We start from the raw sequence: 22,722 nt of genomic DNA, 5'->3' as shown, positions 1-22,722 counted from the left end.
TAGGTTACAACAGGTCTTCTCCCTCTAGAAGGGAGGGATAATATCCTCATCCCCAGAAATGGGAGGGGGGTATTATTCCAAAGGGTTAGACACCTTACACGACATGTTTTGATAAAGCCAAACCATAGTTACCATAACCGTTTAAGATTATAAGGCACTTTAAGAGTATATGGTAGGCTATATCATAGAACAGCTATAAGGACATGGTTCCGAAAGCTGCAGACAGGCTCAGCTCATGCTAGAGCACCATCTCACATGTTACCAAGCACTCTGCCTCCAGGATTGTTAAGGCCTGCCATAGGAGTGGCTGATAGGTACACGTGTCTATATGTAAGCTAGGTATAGGAATACTACACCTAAGCAAGGAGTGATTACACGACCTTGCCCCAGCTGAGACATCAGCCAGTTGTGTCATAATGGAAGGCCAGGCCAGGGGTGGCATAATACATGCTGCAGCCCCTGGTAGGCCTAAGGTACACCTATGCCCTGGGTACCCAAGGTACACTGTACAGGGGCCAATAAGGTGATCCTATCCAAATGGGTTATGCACCTAAAGTACATAGTATCAATTTAGAGAGATAACAGCAGGGCTGTGGGTCTGATTAGCAGGCCCACAGCCACATCTAAGTCGAAAACCAGTAAAGCAAAAGCAAAAAGTGGGGGTGAACATAGAAAGCAGACCCTACTCTCCTACAACGCCTGGGGATATTCTAAGGTGAGGAATCTAACTAACGTGTTTCTTTCAGATAACATGCACAGTGTGGAGAATGCGTAATTCTAACCACTAGGTGGCAGCATATGCTTGAGAGACTTTTTTCAGCTCAAGTCACGGTTCCTTTCACAAACCACTCGTCATGTGTAACCTGTACGTTTTATTTCCTCCTTCTCATGGCTAGAGGAGCCCAGGACTGAACTCCACGTGGATCTCGCTCGAAAATCAGCGGCTCACGTTGAGCGCGTTTGCTTGCACGCCACAACCTTCATCACCAGCATGACCCCAATACTTTTCTTCTCCTCAAAGAGCTGGGGATGCCTGTGAGGAAAGTGACGTTGATCAAAATGGTGAGAGGAAACGCTGTGCCTATCAGCATAACAGGCCACAATCATGAACTCCTGTGGACCAAGGCTGCACACGAAGCTTCCCTATGCTTTGGAGCTGTGCCAGTCAGCGTGACCAGCAGTGCACTTTAGCTTCGAAAAGAAAAAGAAAAAAAGTCTCCTCAGCGGAAAGTTTTTCCCTTGACCGTCTGGCACGCCACACACCTGACAGGACGATGTCTAGTGGGAGGATTTGTGATACGATTCTCCTCGCTTCCAACACTAGCTCTGCCAGTTTGCACGACTAGCACGGGAATAACCTGTTGTCACTTGCCCTTGGTAACATTTCCACATCAGACACGTCAGATGTCACTCGCCGTGCCAGCTTCACACCAACACACAACAACTTTGGCAATGTAGTGGAGACGGGGTTCTATGTGCACACATTGCCTAGTTAGCATAAGCGCTTAAGATATAAAACGCAATCTTGCCACTTTGCTGCTTTTGCACACGACACTGCAGGTAGCTGTTATTACAAGAAAAACTGCTTGCTTGCTTTTTTTTCACATGAGAACGGTCTGCTGTTCACATCCCTAGACGTGCACGGCGACCTTAGTCTGCACACTGTGTGCAGAAGCCGTCAAGGTCAAATAACAATGTATGCTTTTGAATTCAGGTTGATCGGCCACGCTCTAGCCATAACACGCACACAGCTACAAATATCTGAAACTCGGGTGCCTTTAATATTGCATTTGCATGCATGATTCAGATACTTGGAGAAAACCTTTTCCAGACACAGAGCAGAGCTGAGCCTGTGATGTGATTCACCTAAGCTGATATTTACGGTATGGGGTTCCCCATTCAAGCCTAGAGACCTTCTATTAGTTTAATAAAACTAGCTTACTAGAGAAGGGAGGGTGGTTGTTTTCCACTATCATTTGTAATAGGATTTCTCCCTTCATTTTCAATGGTATTGTAACAATGCTGATGGTTTTGTTTTTTTTTTTTGTTTTTTTTATAAGTTTTTATTGAACAATAATTCGATTACATGCACGGGCCTACAACCCCCAGGGCCGGCCGCTAAGTACAGAATAAAATATACATTTGTCAAAGCTGCAGTCGGTTCCCGGGGCTCGGCCCCGTAGTGACTCCGGATAGTTCTAAAGGAACAGGAGACTTAAGTCCAACAAACACAAAAAACTAAAAGAAAAACAAAAGGCGAGGCATAAAGACAAACAGTGCAGGTCAGGCTTCCTCCGGGGAACTCCGGTTCAGACCATTAAGCAGCACGCGAAAGGAAGGAGTACCGGGAGGCTGGGGACGGGGGGGGGGGGGGGGGGGGGGGCCAAGGGAAACGAGCGTCCATATGTAGTCATTCCAAAAGGTGCCCGGAACCGTCAAGGGTCAGGGGGACATGGCGATATCGGTGTCCACCAGGGGGGGCGTACAGATACCCCCGCGATACGCATTCCATTGTCCCCAGATTCTGCCCCATGCCCCCGGCTTACCACGGGCAACATACACAGTCTTCTCCCTGAACATACACCAGTCCATATTCTCCTTCCATACTGACACGGTGGGCGGCCGCTGGGCACCCCAAAGCTGCGCTATATCTCTCTTGGCAATCATGTTCCCCAGGGCCGCCCACCGAGTCTGAGCTGCGCTATAATCATTGGGCTCCCACACATTCAGGACACAGCGACGCACCTCCGGCAGCAGCACAACCCCAGTGACCTGTCCCATAACCGTATGTACCCGGCGCCAGTAGTCCGCCACCTCGCGGCACTCCCACAGGATATGGAGAAAGGTGGCGCTGAGCCCACAACCCCGCTTACAGAGCCCATCATCGGAGTATCCCATCGAGACTAAGCGAGGACCCGTCACATACACCCGGTGAAGAATCTTAAGCTGTACCAACCGGAGACGGGCCGGAATGGCGACCTCCTTGGGGGACGACAGTGCAGACTGCCAGTCCTCGTCGTCCAATTCCACCCCATCCCCCGTCCAAGCCTCCCGAAGGCGCACCAAGAGGTCAGCCCGATGATTAATCAGTTTCTTATAAATTAAAGAAATAGTACTGTCAGGGACATGTCCGTCAAGTATGCGGTCCTCGAGGGGCGAAGAAACCGGGATCTTGGTCCCCTCTCCAAAGACTGAGAGCAGGGCGTGTCGAACTTGGGCATAGCGGAAGAACTCCCTGTCCGTAAGCTCATATTCGGCCTGAAGAGCCGCGAAAGTCTTAACCGCGCCCTTATGCCACAGGTCTCCCACTTTGCTGATACCAATCGTATCCCACTGGTCAAACCCCTTCGTAGTCCAGAGGCTCCCCAGGCGATCGGAGGCAAACAAAGGAGTAGCACATGTCAGTCGCTCACTCCAGCCCGTGGCCGCAGTGGCAGCCCTCCAGGTCCGCACCGCAATCTTAGTAGGACCCGTAAGGGTCCGGCCAGCCGAGCGGGAGTAAAGCGCCCTGTTATAGTCCCCGCCGGGAAGCAGGAACTTGTCCATCTCATACGCCGGATTCAGGTCAGGCGCATACGTGGCATGGTTGATGGCCGAAAGCTGCGCGGCCCAATAATACCTGCGAATGTCGGGAAGCGCGATGCCCCCGTCGTACCAGGGGAGAGTAAGCTTAGCAAGAGCAATACGCGCCCGCCCGTCCCACACCAATCTCCTCTGCAGGCTCTCCACCTCCCGAAAGTAGGCCACTGGGATGACGTCGAAGGAGTTCTGGAGTGCATAGAGGAACCTGGGAAGGGACATCATTTTGAACAGCGCGGCCCGACCCAGCGGGGACAGGGGCAGCCTGCACCACCGGGCCGTGTCCTCTCGCAATCGCCGAAGCGGACGCAGGAGATTCTGCTCATAGCGAGCCACCGGGTCCAGCGAAACGTATATCCCCAGGTACTTAAAGCCGCTCAGGGATACCTGGATCGGAAGCCGAGGCGGCAGGAGAGGAGGACCACCGGAGATCGGATAGACGCAGGATTTAGACCAATTGATCGTGAGGCCCGAATTATTCCCAAAGGAAGTCAAAACGTCAAAGAGGACGTTGAGCGACTGCCGCGGTGAGGTGAGATATAGGAGAATATCGTCCGCATACAGCGAAACCCGATCCTCAAAGCCCGGGGCCCACCGGATCCCCCTAAGCGAGGGCTCCCAGCGGAGCCAAGCCGCGAGTGGCTCCAGGGCGAGAGCAAAGAGCAAAGGGGACAAAGGGCATCCCTGCCTCGTGCCCCTGCCGAGGGCAAAGGGCCGAGAGACCCGCCCATTCACCACCACCTGAGCCATGGGTCCCGTGTAAAGAAGCTTCACCCAGCCAATAAATCCTTCCCCAAAGCCAAACTTAGCCAAGACAGCCCAGAGTAATGGCCACTCGATGGTGTCAAAAGCCATCGTGGCATCCAAAGAAACCAGCACGGCCGGTTCGGAGAGGAGCTCCGCCCTGGCAAGGGCGCCGTGAAGACGCCGCAAGTTAAGAGCGGTGTTACGATGCGGGATGAATCCGCATTGGTCCGGATGAATAAGATCGCACACGACGCTCAACAGACGATTAGCAAGGACTTTCGCCAGGACCTTAGGCTCCGCGTTTAGCAGTGAAATAGGCCGGTAAGAAGTACAGCGGTCTCGCGGCTTGTCCTCCTTGGGGATAACGACTATCGTGGCCAAACGCTGGTCGGCCGGGAGGGAACCCGCCGCCAGAGACTCACGGAACATGCGACTGAGGAAGGGCGCAAGCTTGTCAGGGCGCAATTTATATAGCTCAATAGGCAGACCGTTGGGACCCATAGCCTTGCCCGAGCGAAGGGAGCGGATCGCGGTCGCTATTTCATCCGCCGACAAGGGGGCGTCCAGCCGCTCACGGTCTTCAACGGACAGGCCGGGCAAGGCGATATCCCTCAAAAGAAGGCGAGAGTCGTCCTCATCCCTGTCAGTCACTGGGGAGTACACAGCCCGGAGGTGGTCGGCAAAACATTCCACAATCTCGTCAGGCTCCGTCACACACACACCATCCGCAGCACGCAACTCCGGGACCACACGATTCACTCTCTCCTTCCTGTCCAGCCACGCGATCAACTTTCCCGCCTTGTCCCCGGCATCGTACAGTCGACCCTGCTGCTCCCTATACATAGTTTTGGCCGCGTCAGTGACCAGGGACCTATACTCAAACTGTTTCAGGCTGAGGGCATGGAGCCCGTCCGGAGTGACATTCGCCTCCAAGGCCGACTCCAGCCCCACTATGTCAGTCTCCAGCCTTACCACTGCCTCACTCTTGACCCTCTTAGCCACCACTATCTGGGAAAGGGCGTGTCCGCGGATCACGGTTTTAAAGGCTTCCCACAGGGACAATGCAGACGACACCGACCCCTCGTTATCCAGGAAGTATTGGTCCATAGCCTTGACCAGGCTGTCACGAGTCGTAGGGTCTCGCAGGTACCATGGGTTAATGGGAGCGATCCGCCCTGCAGACCGCGGCCCGGTGTCGAAAAGAAGCCACAGCGGAGAATGGTCGGAGATACCCCGCGCCAGGTGCCTGACCTCACGAATCCGACCAGTCTGCGCCGCGGGCATAAGGAAGTAGTCTAACCTAGAGAGACTCCCATGCGCCCCCGAGTGAAAGGTGAATTGACATTGGGTCGGATGCATTAATCTCCAACTATCCACCAGGCCGAAGGTATCCAGCATCCCACCCAGCCATGCCTGGGCAGCGGGGAGGGTCCTTGGTGGGTGACGATCCAGTTCACCCGAAACCACAGAATTAAAGTCCCCGCCCATGAGCAGGAGGCTGTCCGGAAGGTCAAGCAGCACTCGACCCAAGTCAGTGAAGGTGGAGTTCTGGAGGCCCGGGGGGACGTAAACTGAAACCAGGGCAAGGGGCTGCCCCTCCCACCTCCCAATCAAGCACACATAGCGCCCTCTGTCATCCGAAACTATCTTAGTGATCTCCACCGGAAGTGAGGTGCGCAGGAGAATGCCCACCCCCCTGGAACCAGTTGTGAAGCCAGAATGGGCCACGAGGCGGTATCCCCCCCTGTTCATTGCATGACAAACATTACCAACCAGATGCGTCTCCTGGAGAAACACCACATCAGGAGTCAAACGACGCAAATATTGCAGTACTACACCCCGCTTGATACGGTCCCCCAACCCATTGACGTTCCATGACATAAGCCTCAACCCGTCCCCCCCCATCCCCCCCAATAGATCAAGGGTCCCCCAGCCTGCAGCACAGTTCCCAAATGTGGACAAAAATCAGTACCTCGCCCTGTAAACAAAAAACACACAGCAAAACAACCCCACCTCCCCCCCAAGATGGTTTTGTTTTTAATCATTTGTCTGCTTATGTTAGCCAAAGTACTGCACTTTAGAGGACGTAGTTAAAAATAAACATTTTAAACTTTACCGTGTCTCTGATTACTCTTGTTGTGGACGGATATGAGAATAATAACAAAAAGGTGTTTCTGATTCCCACCATTCCTGAGAGTACTCTAAGTCACTTGTTCTGGGTTGTCTAATCATTGGTAGCTTCGAGATGATACGGAGAACGAATGAGACACTGATGCTATTCGGATAGGGGTTCTGGGTACTGAGGTGAGTTTTTGGTACACCACAATTCACTGAGGTCCTGGTTTCCTGCGCATAGTTCTGTGCATGAGCAGAATCCCTGCAACAGCAATGAAGGCGTACTTATTCTTCGTGGACTGACCCACTGACCCAAAGCTGCGCTCGAACTCCACCTGAGAGCCAAGCCCCCACTCGCAAGACTGGTGGGGTGTCTGCGAAAGAGCACACCCGGTGGGTTAATACACACGCTCCCTTGACCTCCAGCTGCTCTAGGTTGATGGTCGGACACTAGGAGTGCCCCGGCCAGACTGAGGGAAAGCGGTCCCAACTGGCAAAGTAAGTACAATTTCACTTAGGTTGAGTGTTTTCCCATTCAGACAAAACACGAGCATATACTGTTTCTTAACCACGTAGATTTCCCATAGAGTGTAGACGGGAGCTGTTCCTTTTACTACTCACGATTCCTGTCAATCACCAATCCGCATGCTTCGTAAGCGTGTTAAGGTCCCTCTTACAGGTACTTCTTGAACCCGTTGCTCGTCGCCAGTGTAGTAGGTAGTGTCACACTTTTGGCAGGGAACGAAGAAACTCGGTAAAGGTGAAACAAGATGGTTTATTGAGAGAAGTACAACAGAGGACCCCAGCCACAGCTATGATCGCCAACACACTCAGTCAATGCTCCGCGCAGGGAGCTCACCTTAGAACGTTGGCCACTGTGACATTCTAATGACTGTCACAGTGGCGCAACCCAATAGAATATCAGGAGAGGGGGTGGGTGGCACGGCAAAGGATCCCGAAGCGGCGGAGGATACCACAAAATGGTATTCAGCAAAAACATGAACTGTTTTTGCCAGCTTTAAAAACCTTTGATTCCAGTTTACTGCCTTGTTCTTCACTCTAGCACTTTGTTTTCAATTAGGTTTTTAGCACTTTTTTAAATGAATGTGATACATTGACTGATTAACAGAATTAAAAGGCAGCACCAGATGCATAGTTGCATGATAGTCTGGATGGACGCTGTGATGTTTGGAAATGTGCGTCACATAGCAAAGGTTTCGTAAAGTCCAGAGGGGAATGAGGCATCAGTCACTTCCACTTACTCACCATTGACATGTGCTTCCAAGGAACCCTGCATACGTTTCTGTGCAATGTTGGGTCGGATGTACAAGTCCTTCAGCTTGGGGTTACTGCGGTTCATGTTGATTACCAAGGAGTCTTGTTTCACAATGCCCTGTAAGAAACCAATATATACATGAAATAGAATGTTGGCCCACCTTTTAGCTAGAGACAACAGTTGACTGTCTTTAACAGGCCTGCATCCCCATCTGTTCAATACTTTCCCTCACCTCCTTCTCTTTCTCCTCTGCCTCTCGTGTCTTATAGCGCTTTTGCACTTCTTTTATGATGCGGAAGGCACTTTGGAGATTTGTGGCAGGAACCGCTGTTTCTCCAGGGACTTTCATGTTGGAAGCCCGGTATGTTCTGGAGAAAGTGGATAAGAAGAAGAGACAAATGAATAAAAGATGAAGGGAACAGAATGAGAAATTTATTATACACACTTGACATGGAAATGGTTTTAGAGCCAGATATGGAACAAGTAGTAGGCGTTTACCCCCCAATGGCAGGAACAAATAAAAACAAGCATTTACAATGCAACTGGTCTCGCCTTTGGGGCCTTATAAGTATTTAGCCAATGCAGCATAATATTGGCAGCTGGGGACTATTACTGCTTTCACCGGTATGGCAGGGTCCAATATTCTAAAAGAGAGGAAGAAGACTATGAGGAGACCAAGCTGCGAGGAGGGGGGGTTTGCATAGGACACAGTTTCGTTAATGCCGCAGGTGGGAGAAAACGAAAGACAAGCAGGCAAGAAAAATAAACTGAAAGGAAAATGTTACTTACCCAGTAAGCATCAGTTCTTGGTATGTAGAACTGTAGATTGACATGCTTTGCATACTCCTGCCATCTAGTGTTGGGTCTGGATGTTTGCAAGTTTGTTTTCTTGGAAGGCGGCTTCCCAGTCATGAGGTAAGGTGACTCCACCTTTCGGTGATATTGCGCATGGGCATCGACTACATTGTTAGATTGTTTTCCAACAGAAGGTGAGAATGGAGTTCGTAAGTGTAGAATAAAGATGTCCATGCGTATGTATACGAGTAAGAAACTGCAACAGGTGTAGGTACCCAGGGAGGCATGTGGGCGCATTTGAATCTAGAGCTCTACATATCAAGAACAGATGCTTATTGGGTAAGTAACATTTTACTTTCGAGGCATGTGAGCTGTAGATCACATGCTTTGCATAGACTATACAGCAGTATCCACCCAAAGCGGTGGCTAACCTGTAGCTGTTGCTTGAAAGAGAGTTGCAAGAACTGCCTGGCCTACATTAGCTTGTTGTCTCGCTAACATATGTACACAATAGTGCTTGGTGAATGTGTGCGGTGTTGACCATTCTGCAGCTTTACAGATGTCAGCTAAGGGGATGTTTCCTAAAAAAGGCATAGTAGCCTCTAGTTTGCGGATGGAATGCACATTAGGGGGTATTGTTAAAGACCTCTTTGCTTTTGCAAAGCATATTTGGATACATTTAACAATCCACCGAGCAATACCAGATTTGGAAAAGTAATTGCCTTTGTGTGGTGGAGAAAAAGCCACAGAGTTGCTTAGTTTGACAAAATGGTTTTGTCCCTTCTATGTAATACAATAAGGCTCGACTAACATCTAAAGTGTGTCGAGAGACTGTTCTGGCCCTGAATCTGGTTGAGGAAAGAACCCAGGCAACTCAGATTGATTGATGTGAAAGGCAGATACCATTTTGGGTAGAAATGTGGGGTTAGTGCAAAGAACCACTTTGTTTTTGTGGAGTTGGAAAAATGGTTACTCTAGGGTTGGTGCCTGTAGCTCACCCACTCTCCTCAGTGATGTAACAGCAATAAGGAAAGCAACTTTCCAAGTGAGAAATTGCACTTCACATATATGCAATGGCTTGAAGGGTGGACCCATTAGTCTGGTAAGGACAATGTTAAGATTCCACACTGGAGCAGGTGGAGGTCTTGGGAAAATAACTCTGGAGTCCTTCCATAAAAGCCTTGATACCAGGTACGCTGAAAAGGGACAGATGCTGTATTTTGAAGGTATGCAGCTATTGCGGCGAGATGCAAGCGTATGGATGTGTAAGCCAATCCCGACTGCTGCAAGTGCAGGAAGTAACAAATTATATTTTGAATGGAAGCATCTAACGGGTTGATATGGTTATTACAATATATAACAAACTGCTTCCATTTAGCTGCGTAGCAAGCCCTTGCAGTAGGCCTTCTGGCATCTTTAATGATATTCATACAGTCTGGTGGAAGGTTCAGATAGTCAAACTATGATTTCAGTTGCCAGATCGCTGGTTGAGTTCTTTGGGATTTGGATGTCTTGCGTCTCCATGGCACTGTGCGAGGAGACTGGGTGTGAGATGTAGTTTTTGATGAGGAACAACAGAGCTTCAACAGGGTAGTGAACCAAGGTTGACGGGCCTATGTGGGAGCTACTAGGATCAGTGTGAGGGATGTTTGTCTGAGCTTCTGAACCACTAGTGGAATGAGTGGAAGAGGCATATTAGCATAGGCAAATATCCCTGACTAGTTCATCCATAGAGCATTGCCTTTGGACAATGGGTGTGGATACCTGGAGGCGGAGTTTGGGCATTTTGTGTTGCTGTGTGAAGAACAGATCTATCGGTGGAAAACCCCACATTTGAAAGAATGGGAGGAGAACTTGAGGGGGAAGTTCCCACTCGCGAATCTGTTGTCTCTGCCTGCTGAGAAGGTCTGCGATTGGACTGTTTACTCCTGGGAGGTGTTCTGCCAGGAGAGAAATATTGTGGCCTACCTCCAAATGGCTTGTGCAAGGCGTGACAGCTGGAGTGTGCCCTCCCCCCGTTTCTGTAAGTAATACATGGCTGTAATGTTGTCGGTGCGGACTAGGACAGCTTTGTCTGGAAGGCTTTGAGCGCTAGAAATACTGCTAGCAGCTCTAGATGATTTATATGAAGTTGCTTTTGCTTTACACTCCACGCACCTTGAACTGTGTGATTTTGGAGATGAGCTCCCCAACCAGTGCACAATGTGTCTGCTGTTACCACGGTCTGTGGAACTGGGTCGATGAAGGGCCACCCTTTTGATAAATTGTGGATTCCACAACTGCAGAGAGCGATGGGTGCGGCCATCCTCCAACACTACCTCTTACAATTGACCCTGAGACGGATTCCAATGATGTGCTAAGCTTTTTTGAAGGGGACGCATTTGAAGTCTTGCATGGGGAACAATCATGATGCAAGACCCCATCATTCCTAGTAGCTGAATATATTCGAGCTTTTAGTGACTGGTCGGGATGAAACAGATTAGAGCCTGAATATTGCAGATGCTGGCTGCATTGTAACAGGCTAGAGCTTTGAGTATTGAGAGTGGCTCCCAAATATGTTTGTATGTAGGAGGGTTGGAGATAGGACAAACACATTTACTGTTAACCCCCGATTGTGCAGTAATTGTAGTGTTATTTGAGTGTGCTGGAGACACGTTGGGTAAGAGCTGGCTTTGATGAGCCAGTCGTCCAAGTATGGAAAGACATGAATATGCTGTCTTCCCAGGTGAGCAGCGACTACTGCCAGGCATTTGGTGAATACTCTGGGAGCAGTGGTGACTCAGAATGGAAGCACTGAACTGGTAGTGTTGTCCCTCAACCACAAACCTGAGATATTTGCGATGAGCGGGATGTATTGGAATATGGAAGTATGCGTCCTTTAAGTCTAGAGTAGACAAAGTCGCCTTGCTGTAGGAGTGGGAGCACTTGTTGAAGAGTGACCATATGAAAGTGATCTCAGTGAATATATTGATTTAGCTCTCGGAGGTCTAATATAGGCATGAGAGAGCTGTCCTTTTTGGGTATGAAAAAAGTACAGGGAGTACACGCTCGATCCTTGATATTGTAATGGTACAGGCTCTATAGCTCCCTTTTGCAGAAGAGAGTGAACCTCCTGTTTGAGGAGCTGTAGATGCTCTGGTGACATTTTGTGTGAACGTGGGGGGAATGTTTGAGGGATTGTTGGTAAGCTCCAGGCAATTACCAGATTGAATAATTCCTAGGACCCATTTTTCTAAAGTTATTGTAGGCCAGACAGGGAAGAATTGAGAGAGAATCCCCAGACAGGTGTCTGGGGATCAGAGGGAAGGGGAGGCAATTAACTGTTTTTTGAGGGAGAGGTGGTGGTGTGTGTGGACCCTGTACCTCTTTTCCTTGCCATTATTGCCTCTAAATCCACCTCGAAAGTAACCTCTTTAAGAGGATGACGGACGCCTTTATACGATGTAGAGGTGTTGTCTGTAGATATGTTTTTGGAGCCCCACCTGTAGAAGGAGCGACAAAAAGGTCCCCGACTGGATGGGGACCGTAGGGCTTCCAAAGATTTTGCAACATGTGTCCTTCTCTAAGGAAACCTCTACAACAGGACCAAAGAGATGTTCTTTAAGGTAAGTAAGATAGAAGCCTGTACTTTGGGTTTAAACCCTGAAATTCGAAGCCAGGCGTGCCTTGTTAGCAAGACACTGGTGTTGATTGCACGAGCCTAAGTGTCAGCTGTATCTAAAGTGCATCTAATAGATGTGCTTGAAGGAATATGCTACTTACCAGTATGCATCTGTTCTTGGCATGTAGAGCTGCAGATCTACACACTTTTGCATAGATCGCCTTCTGGTGTTGGGCCCGGATGTTTGCAGTTTGTTTTTCCTCTTGGAAAGTCTTTGGAAGTCACGAGGTCGGTGACTCCTCCCTTGGTTCGTATTGCGCATGGGCTTCGGCTCCATCCTCAGATTGTTTTTCGCCAACAGGGAAAGATGGAGCGTAGTAACAACAGTGAAGAAACCCATGTGTGTTGCATCTAAATAAGATAGACTGGAACAGATACAGGTAGCCGGGGAGGCGGGTGGGCGTGTGTAGATCTGCAGCTCTACATGCCAAGAACAGATGCATACTGGTAAGTAGCATATTCCGTTCGAGGCATATGAGCTGCAGATTACACACTTTTGCATAGACTATATAGCAGTTCCCAACCTTAGCGGCGACCACTGGTATCTGTTGTAGTGGTTTGAAATAGTGTTTTTAGTACAGCCTGGCCCACACTAGCTTGTTGCTTGGTTTGCACATCTACACAGTAATGTTTAGTGAAAGTGTGCGGTGTTGACCATGTAGCTGCCTTGCAGATATCATCTAATGGGATGTTCCCTATAAAATGGCGAAAGCACGTTCTGAGTAGAAGCGTATCACTCGAATTGCACTCCGATGAAGAAATCAATCATGCAATGGTAGATACGATTATTTCAAGTTTATTCATGTGAATAATTCAAGTAAATACTCTAGGAAGACGTTTCTTCAAAACATTCCAACATCACAAACGAGTATATTTCAATTCATAACTCGATGTAGCCCAATGCATTTCGGGCCAGTGTGGCCCTTCATCAGGGACAGCACTAAAATGAGAGGATACAAAGGCACAGCTTTAATCTATACGTTCCTAAATGATACAAGCTCTAAAAACGATGCATACGAAACTGGAAAAAAATCTTAGTGGGTTGAATATGATTTGTCATACGATGTGAAAATGAGTGCTGGTGAATGAAATGGGTAACCAACGGTGAAAGGTGGGTACATGCGAGTCAAGACCAGAAAGGACCCACAAGGTATCTACTGCAATCCAGTTACGTAAATGGTAACAGAAGTATGTAAAGCGTGCATTGCAAGTGAAAAACTAAAAAGAATATGCCTCAAAGAGTCAGGTGAACCCCAAGAGAAAACGTCGTGAATTCTACAAACTAAAAAGGTTCCAAGTGCCGTAAAGAGCGAAATCTGTGTAGGAGCTAGATAACCTGAAAAAATTGCTCGATCATGAATGAGGTGAACACCAGCCTGAGTGAAGTGAAAAAGGACTAAGAAATACGTGAAGGTACCGGATGCGATATAAAACACTTACGTGATGAAAGGAAACCGGGTCGATAAAGACTTTCAAACTGCGAGGTTTGCGGCGTTCCGGAAGTGTGTCAAATGCTCAAAGGAGCTTGAATTTAAATGTGTCCAGTAATCGCCGTAGCAAATAGGATAGTGCTGAGGCCCGTCAACCAATCGTGTGGACTCTTACTAGAAAAAGTAGCGTCAATCAGTGTGTGAGTGAAGGACGAGAATTAGTGCATTATGTGATACTACGATCCAATCACAGAGTGAGAATATTAGCCGGATGTAATACAGGTACCAATGCGTATAGGTGTGTATGCGAAACCGGTAGACTGTGAAGAATGAAAAAGAACTACAAAGAAAACAGACTCGTAGTTCAGAGAACGATACGTTGTAAGAAATTAAATCAAGAAAAAATGAATGTCGAACGAATCAAATCGACATTAATGTTGTAACTAGGAAGGTAAAAAGGAGGGTACAAATCAAAAGGCAAAAATGTGTGTATTAAGTGCGTGAATGACGAGAGTATATCAATGAGATTATGACATCGTGGTGTGATCAAACGTCTTGACAAAAATGTAACTGAAATATGCTGAGGGTAACAGAAAACAAAAAAGTGGGTACATCAAACCACAAGGTGAAATAAGAGTGTCATGTTATGGGATGTGTTAGATATAATAAAGTTTTTTTGACATCAGGGAACAAAGTTACAAGGTCCCGGGTCTCTGGGAATTGAACCCATAACAGGTTTACAAAGAAACTGGAAAACATGTCAACAGTACTGTGGCAGAATCAGTGAATATTACAAAAAGCAGCCAAGATCATAACGTTCATTGAGTCCTTTAGGGTGAATCGAATCCAATTTGTTGATCCAGAAAACTTCTCGTTGTAATAAAAATTGAGTGTTGTTGCGTCCTTTAATTGATGGGACTTGTTTTAAAATCAGGAAGCGCAATTGGCAGATATTGTGTTGGAAAAGATGGAAGTGATTGGCAATTGGAGATTTCATCTGGCGGGTACGTATGTTGCTTTTATGCTCATTTAGTCTAATACGTATTTTTCTCTCTGTATTCCCAACACAGACTAGTCCACAAGGACATTTGAGCATGTAAATCACATTTTGTGTGTTGCAAGTGGCTGTGACCATTAGTTTGATAGGATAACCTTTATGTGGATGTGAAATGCTATTGCCTTTGATAATTGAATTACAATTTCCACAGTTAAGACAAGGCATAGTTCCTTTGAAATCCGTGCTGATCTGAATTTTAGAAGTGGACAAAATCTGTTTCAAATTGCGTGATCTTTGATAAGCAAATCTAGGTTGTGAATCAAAAATGTGTTGAAAATCTGGTTCGTTACTAAGTATTGGCCAATATCTTAAGATGATTTTTTTAATTTGATAACTTCTGGTTGAGAATTTTGAAACGAACACAGATCTAGATTCATGCTCTGTTGGAATTTTTGGTAGAAGCAATTTCTGTTGTGTGAAAGTGTCTGCTTTGATGATAGCATTCTCCAAGATGGTAGGTGGATAATTGCGTTTTCTACATTTTTCAATGCATGCGTTTTTACTGGATTCATACAAGTCATCTGAACTTGCAATTCTTTTTGTTAAGACTAAAAAGAATTGCAAGTCTGAGTGTCTGCTGAGCAGATCTGCCATGGTGTTTTGGACTCCTGGGACATGTTGGGCTAGGAGAAAGATTTTGTGTGGAATTGCCCATCTCCATATGCTCTGTGCTAGTTGAGAGAGCTGTGGAGTGTGTGTGCCGCCTTGTTTTTGAATGTAGTACATGGCAGTCATGTTGTCTGTGCGAATAAGGACTGCCTTGCCTAAAATGTATGTCTGAAAGGATTTTAGGGCTAGAAAGATTGCCAGTAACTCCAGATGGTTGATGTGGAGTAACTTTTGTTGCGGCGTCCATGTGCCCTGCACTGTGAGGTGTAGTAGATGAGCTCCCCAGCCGGAGAGCGATGCGTCCGTTGTTAGGATTATTTGTGGAACCGGGTCCAGGAACGGTCGACCTCTGGAAAGATTTGTGGTGTTCCACCACTGCAGAGAGCGATGGGTGCGACCGTCTACCAACACCAGATTTGTCAGTTGCCCCTGGGCCTGGTTCCATTGGCGCGCTAAGCACTCTTGGAGTGGACACATCTGGAGTCTTGCATGAGGCACTATGAAAATGCAAGAGGCCATCATCCCTATGGGTTGCATAAACACTCTTGCTGGGAGGGAGTGTTGAAGTATGAATTTTTTACGCAAAGCCTGAATGCTTGCAATCCTGGCAGGGTTGGGGTAGGCTATTGCTTTTGAGGTGTCTATGGTGGCACCGAGGTATTGCTTTATGTGGGATGGTGTTAGCTGGGACTTTTGGTGGTTCACCGTGAAGCCTAGTTGGTGAAGTAGTTGGATTGTAGTGGCGGTGTGGTGTAAAGATTGGTTGTAGGACGCGGCTTTTATCAGCCAGTCGTCCAAATAAGGAAAGACGTGAATGTGCTGTCTTCGGAGATGTGCCGCCACTACCGCTAGGCACTTGGTGAATACCCTTGGTGCTGTTGTGACCCCGAATGGGAGCACCTTGAACTGGTAGTGTTGCCCCTCCACTACAAATCTGAGGTACTTTCTGTGGGCATGGTGTACTGGAATGTGAAAGTATGCGTCTTTCAAGTCCAGTGTGGTGAGAAAGGCGTTCTGGGAGAGGAGTGGAAGTACCTGCTGAAGTGTTACCATGTAAAAATGGTCCGAATGTATGTATGTGTTTAGAGGCCGGAGATCTAAGATTGGTCGTAGAGTCTCGTCTCTTTTTGGTATCAGAAATGAATATGCTACTTACCAGTATGCATCTGTTCTTGGCATGTAGGGCTGCTGACATTCATATCTGTGCATAGATCGCCGCCTAGTGTTGGGTCCGGATGTTTGCACGTTGTTGTCCTGGAAGAGTCTTCGAAGTATCCTTGGATAGGTGACTCCTCCCCTGGACTACAGTGCGCATGGGCATCCTCTCCATCCTCAGATTGTTTTTCGCCATTGTGGCAGTGATGGAGTAGATACAGAAAGTGATGACCATGCTTGCAGTAATTCTGAGAGCTGCAGCTGCGACAGGCGCCGGGGAGGAGGGAGGGCGATATGAATGTCAGCAGCCCTACATGCCAAGAACAGATGCATACTGGTAAGTAGCATATTCAGTTCGAGGCATGTGGGCTGCTGAATTCATATCTGTGCATAGAATACATAGCAGTGCCCTCTATTGGCGGCGGCTACCCGTGCCAGCTGCAGCGGTCTGAAAAAGTGTTTTGAGAACAGCCTGTCCTACAGCTGCCTGCTGTTTTGACTGCACATCTACGCAATAGTGTTTTGTAAATGTGTGTGTAGTGGACCATGTGGCTGCTCTGCATATATCATGCAGGGGAATATTTCCTAGGAAGGCCATGGAAGCCCCCAACTTACGTGTTGAGTGGGCTCGTGGTGGAATAGTTAATGTGCGTTTTGCCTTTTGATAACAGATTTGAATACACTTAACTATCCATCTGGCTATCCCTGCTTTGGAGATGGCGTTACCTTTGTGGTGTGGGGCAAAGGCAACGAACAGTTGTTTTGTCTTCCTGAAGGGTTTAGTCCTGTCGATGTAGTACATGAGGGCCCTCCGTACATCTAGTGTATGTAGTGCCCTTTCTGCAACAGTTTGTGGGTTTTGGAAGAAAACTGGCAGTTCAATAGTCTGATTCATGTGGAACTGCGATATTACTTTGGGCATGAATTTGGGGTTGGTACGTAGTACGACCCTGTTGGCGTGAACCTGTATAAATGGCTCTTGAACGGTTAGTGCCTGGAGTTCACTAACTCTTCTTAGGGAAGTGATCGCTACAAGGAAGGCCACTTTCCAGGTAAGGAATTGAATCTCGCATGAGTGTAGAGGTTCAAAGGGTGGACCCATCAGGCGTGTGAGGACCAAGTTGAGGTTCCACATTGGAGCCGGTGGGTGGCTTGGTGGAATGACTCGTTTGAGTCCTTCCAAGAATGCTTTGATGGCAGGCACTCTGAATAGGGAGAGGTGCTGCCTGGTTTGCAGATAGGCTGAGATTGCGGTCAAATGGACACGTATAGAGGTGTACGCCAGATTGCATCGATAGAGGTGTAAGAGGTAACAGATGTTTTGGACGGATGCGTCCAGCGGGTTGATGTCATTATTACCGCAATAAATGACGAACCTTTTCCATTTGGCTGCATAGCAAGCTCTGGTAGTGGGTCTCCTGGCCTCCTTGATGATGTCCATACAGTCAGGTGGCAGGTTGAGATAGCCAAACTCTAGGACTTCAGGAGCCAGATCGCCAGGTTCAGCTGTTGCGGATCTGGGTGCTGAACCTCTCCACGGTTCTGCGTCAAATGCGCGGGTTTGATCCGCAGCCTTTGATGCGGCACCACGGAAAGTTCGAGGAAGGTGGTGTACCACGGCTGGCGTGCCCACGTGGGAGCAACTAGGACGAGTGTCAGGGAGTGTTGTCGGAGTTTGCGAGCCACCAGCGGTATCAATGGCGCTGGGGGAAAAGCGTACGCAAATCTGCCGGACCAGTTCATCCATATCGCATTGCCCTGCGACTGCGGATGTGGGAATCTGGCGGCGAAGCTTTGGCATTTTGCGTTTTCGCTTGTCGCGAATAGGTCTATCTCCGGATGACCCCACTGCTGGAAGTACGGTTGGAGTACTGATGGGTGTAACTCCCACTCGTGCATCTGGTGGCTGTGTCTGCTGAGCAGATCCGCCATCTGGTTGTCCTTGCCAGGGAGGTGTTCCGCCATGAGGAACATGTTCCTTTGAATGGCCCACTTCCACATGCTCTGAGCCAGATGAGACAACTGTGGAGAGTGTGTTCCTCCCTGTTTCTGTATGTAGTACATTGCGGTCATGTTGTCCGTCCGGATCAACACGACCTTGTTGCATAGATGTACTTTGAATGCCTTCATGGCTAGGAAGATTGCCATCAGTTCCAGAAGGTTGATGTGCATCTTCTTTTGTTGTGTTGTCCATAGTCCCTGCACTGTGTAGTGGAGTACATGAGCTCCCCATCCCTGGAGAGACGCGTCCGCTGTCAGTACTATCTGTGGGACAGGCTCTTGGAATGGTCGGCCCTTGCAAAGGTTTTGTGGATTCCACCAATGCAGAGAGTTGTATGCCCGACCGCTCACCAACACTAGGTCCTTCAACTGTCCTTGAGCCTGATTCCACTGACGTGCTAGGCACTCCTGAAGTGGGCGCATATGTAATCTCGCGTGCGGGACTATGAAGATGCAGGAGGCCATCATGCCTATCAACTGCATAAACACTCGCGCTGGAAGTGAGTGATTGGGTTTGAACTTGGAGATCAGCAGTTGTATGCTGTTGATCCTCACTAAATTTGGCTGAGCTGTGGCCGCCAGAGTGTCTATAGTCGCACCTAGGTACTGTTGTACGTGTGCGGGCTGGAGATGGGACTTTGGGTAATTTAGTGAGAATCCCAGACTGTGAAGAAGGTGAATGGTGCGGGACATGTGGCTTGCACATTGCTGGGCTGACTTCGCTTGAACGAGCCAGTCGTCTAGGTAGGGGTAGACGTGTATATGCTGCCTCCGTAGATGTGCTGCCACCGTAGCTAGGCACTTCGTGAAAACCCTGGGCGCTGTTGTCACGCCGAAGGGAAGGACTTTGAACTGATAGTGCTGCCCCTGAACAGTGAACCTGAGGTATTTTTTGTGTGAGGGGTGGATGGGTATGTGAAAGTACGCATCCTTGAGGTCCAGTGTGGCTAGGAAGTCTCCCTGCTTGAGAAGCGGAAGGACTTGCTGTAGAGTGAGCATGTGAAAGTGCTCTGAAAGAATGTACTGGTTCAGGGGTCTCAGGTCTAATATAGGTCTGAGCGACCCGTCCTTTTTTGGAATTAAGAAGTAGAGGGAGTACACTCCCGTACCCTGCTCGCGGATGGGTACGACCTCTATAGCGCCTTTTAGAAGCATACTTTGCACCTCTTGCTGTAAGAGCCTCAAGTGCTCTGAGGACATAGGACGGCTTCTTGGTGGTATTGTGGGTGGAGTGGAGGTTAACTCCAGACAGTAACCGTATTTTACAATATCTTTGACCCACCTGTCCGTGGTGATGGAGTTCCACGTGGACAGGAACCTTTGTAGCCTTCCCCCGACAGGTGTTATGTGGTCGGGAGGAAGGGAGAGGGCGTCACTGCTTGTTCTTGGGGGAGGACCTGGTGTTGCCGTAGCCACGTCCTCTGCCCTTTGTACTGGAGCCACGATATCCACCTCGGGTGTTTTTATCGTAGGTGGTCTGTGTATTGCCTTTGTTATACGTTTGTTGTGACCCCTGTCCTCTACCTGCTCCCTTGTTTCCGGGGCGACGAAAGGAGCTGCTCCGAAAGGACTGAGTTTGTAGGGCGCCCATGGACTTTGCAGTGTCCGTGTCCTTTTTTATCTTTGAGGGTGGTGTCAACCTCTGGCCCGAATAAATAGTCGGGGTTGACGGGCTGGTTCAGTATATTGTTTTGTACCTCAGGCTTGAATCCTGAGATCCGCAGCCAGGCATGTCGTCGCAGCATGACGCTTGTGTTTATGGCCCTGGCAGCCGTGTCTGCAGCATCTAGTGCACATTTGATGGAAGCATTCGTGAGTAGCTGTCCTTCTCTGATGAGCATTTCTGCGCCTTCCTTGAACTGGTCAGGGAGATGTTGGAATATTTGCTCCAGTGTGTCATAGTGCGCTCTATCATAGCGAGCAAGGAGCGCTTGAGTGTTGGCTATGCGCCATATGTTGGCAGCTTGGGCGGCAACTCGCTTGCCAGAGGTCTCTAACACCTTGGACTCTTTGTCCGGGGGAGGAGCGTCACCTGTCGTTTGCGAGTGTGCCCTCTTGCGAGCATTCGCTACGACGATGGAGTCGAGTGGTAATTGGCCTCTGATGTAAGTAGGATCCCCAGGTGCTGATCTGTATTTCTTATCAATCCTGGGGTTTATCACTCGTGCCCTGGTGGGTTCCTTGAAAATGTCCTTGGCTGGTTTGAGGACCCCCTTCAACATTGGCAGAGTCTTTACATGTCTTTCTGAGGATGCAAAGGTGTCCATTAGAAAGTCATCTTCGATGGTATCAGAGTGAAGCTGTACCCCATGGTTATTTGCAGCACGTTCAATAAGAGCGTTGAACGCCGCAGTATCCTCCGTGGGAGATGTTTTTGCCCCATAGAGTTGTGGGTCCTGTGCATCTAGAGGTGCACTGGGGTCTGCAGGGTCGCCCCAGGTTTGATCAGGGTCCTGCTGGTCATCAGGGTCTGTGTCTACATGGTAGGGGACTTGGTCATCCATGTAGTCCTCCAATGCATCCGTGTCGGAGCGTGTGGGGGAGAACCGGTGTGGATCCTGGTAGGGTGAATGGAAATGTTCATAAAGGAGAGGTTCTGATTCTACAGGTAACTTCCTTTTTAGTGGGATCCTGAAAGGGTCCAATGGCGGCTCCGAAGTTATCCTTCGGTCGTGGAGAATCATCCTGCCAGTGTCGGCGTCGATGACACGTGCCGGAGACGTCTCAGCAGGTGTGACCGTAGTTTGGGTGACCCGTGTCCTGAGTTGGAACATTTTTGGGATTGTCGACGGAGGCAAGCCGAAGGTAATGTTGGCTGGCACCGAAGAGGCTGCTGGAGCTCCGATCGAACCGGAACCCGACGGGTCCTGGAGGGCAGCCGTGGTTTTGCTGCCTTGCGTCGCACCAGGCCGTACTTGGGGCGCCTTTGAGGCTTTGGCACCGGCCAGGTTCGTAGAGGTGGCCGTGGATTTTTTCGGCGCCGGCGGTTCATCGAGTCAAGGTGCGGAGATCACCGTCGAAGTCTTCGATACGTGAGGCTTAGGTGCCGTCGAGGGAGCGATGCGAGACGCAGCAGGCGGTACGGCCCTCGGTGTCGTTGGTGCCGGTAGCCGAGCAGGTTTGTCGGTGCCGATGGCCTTTTTCCGTTTGTCGACTCCGACGTCGCCCGCTTCAAGTTCGGCACCGAAGTCTCTCTTGGTGCGGTCGGTGCAGACGCGTTGCGCTGGCGTCGAAGGCGTGGAAGGCCTCGATCCGACCAGCGCCACTTTCAGTTTCGGTTTCGTAGGAACCGGAGCAGCTTTCGGTTTCGGTTTTGCGGTAGGGAAACCAGCTGGTTTATGCAGTAATGGCTGCCGCTGAACGTCCGAGGCCGGGCCCGAGGGCGGGGCCGAAGAACTGCGGGATGGGTCTCGGGTAAGGCCCGAAGGCGATCCCTCGACCGGAGGCTGTGGCACTGGTGTTTCTTCGGTTTGAACAGGTAGGCCTTGCTCATCATTGGAGCTACTCTCTTCGGCCCCTAAGGCCTCCTCGTCGTCTCCTACCTCGGTGTCGTCTTCACCTCTGTGGAAGAGTGACTCGTCTACCTCGTCCGATCCGGGTTCGTGTTCGGAAACGGGACTGGAGGGCAAGACTTCTAATTCTTCGACGTCTTCGGCCTCGTCGAAGATGTCTGTTGGGGCCGGTGCCGCGTGCTGCGCCTCGAGTCTCGCCGCTCGTCGATTCCGTAGAGTCTTCTTGGAACGGAACCGGGCACAGGCCATGCATGTCGATTCGTCGTGGTCCGGCGAAAGGCATTTGTTGCACACCGGATGGACGTCGATGTGTGGGTACTTCGCATTGCATACCGGACACCTTTTGAATGGCGTCCTCGATTCCATCGTCGAAGTAGTCGATGGACAGGTAAATGCGAAAAAAGTCGGTGCTGAAAGTTAGTAAACTAACAAGATTGTATCGAAACCCGATCGATAAACAGTACCGACGCAAACTAAAGGCCTTTTGGCCTTGACAAAATATTTTCCTAACTTGAGCTAAGATAGCACATCCGAACCCAATGGCGGAAAAAAACAAATCGGAGGATGGAGAGGATGCCCATGCGCACTGTAGTCCAGGGGAGGAGTCACCTATCTAAGGATACTTCGAAGACTCTTCCAGGACAACAACGTGCAAACATCCGGACCCAACACTAGGCGGCGATCTATGCACAGATATGAATTCAGCAGCCCACATGCCTCGAACATATAGGGAGTAGACCCCTACATTTTGCCGATCGGGGGGGAGGGGATGGAGGACCTGTTCT

General features: G+C 49.3%; 1 protein-coding gene across 2 annotated transcripts in view; it reads right to left on the bottom strand.

Annotated features, from left to right (window-relative positions):
* LOC146869675 (FACT complex subunit SPT16-like) overlaps nucleotides 1–22,722 on the bottom strand; it is a 406,055-nt gene that overhangs the window by 135,016 nt on the left and 248,317 nt on the right. For both annotated transcript variants that reach the window (XM_085609928.1, XM_085609943.1), the window contains exons 16-17: nucleotides 7,950–8,085; nucleotides 7,708–7,834 (exon numbers count right to left, since the gene is read on the bottom strand). In XM_085609928.1, coding sequence (XP_085466054.1) covers nucleotides 7,708–7,834; nucleotides 7,950–8,085 — 263 coding nt within the window. The remainder of the gene's footprint in view (nucleotides 1–7,707; nucleotides 7,835–7,949; nucleotides 8,086–22,722) is intronic.

This window comes from Triturus cristatus, chromosome 1_1 (genome assembly GCF_964204655.1).
Source record: "Triturus cristatus chromosome 1_1, aTriCri1.1, whole genome shotgun sequence".
Classification (NCBI taxonomy): Eukaryota; Metazoa; Chordata; class Amphibia; order Caudata; family Salamandridae; genus Triturus; species Triturus cristatus.
This window is presented reverse-complemented; position numbering and strand designations above follow the sequence as displayed.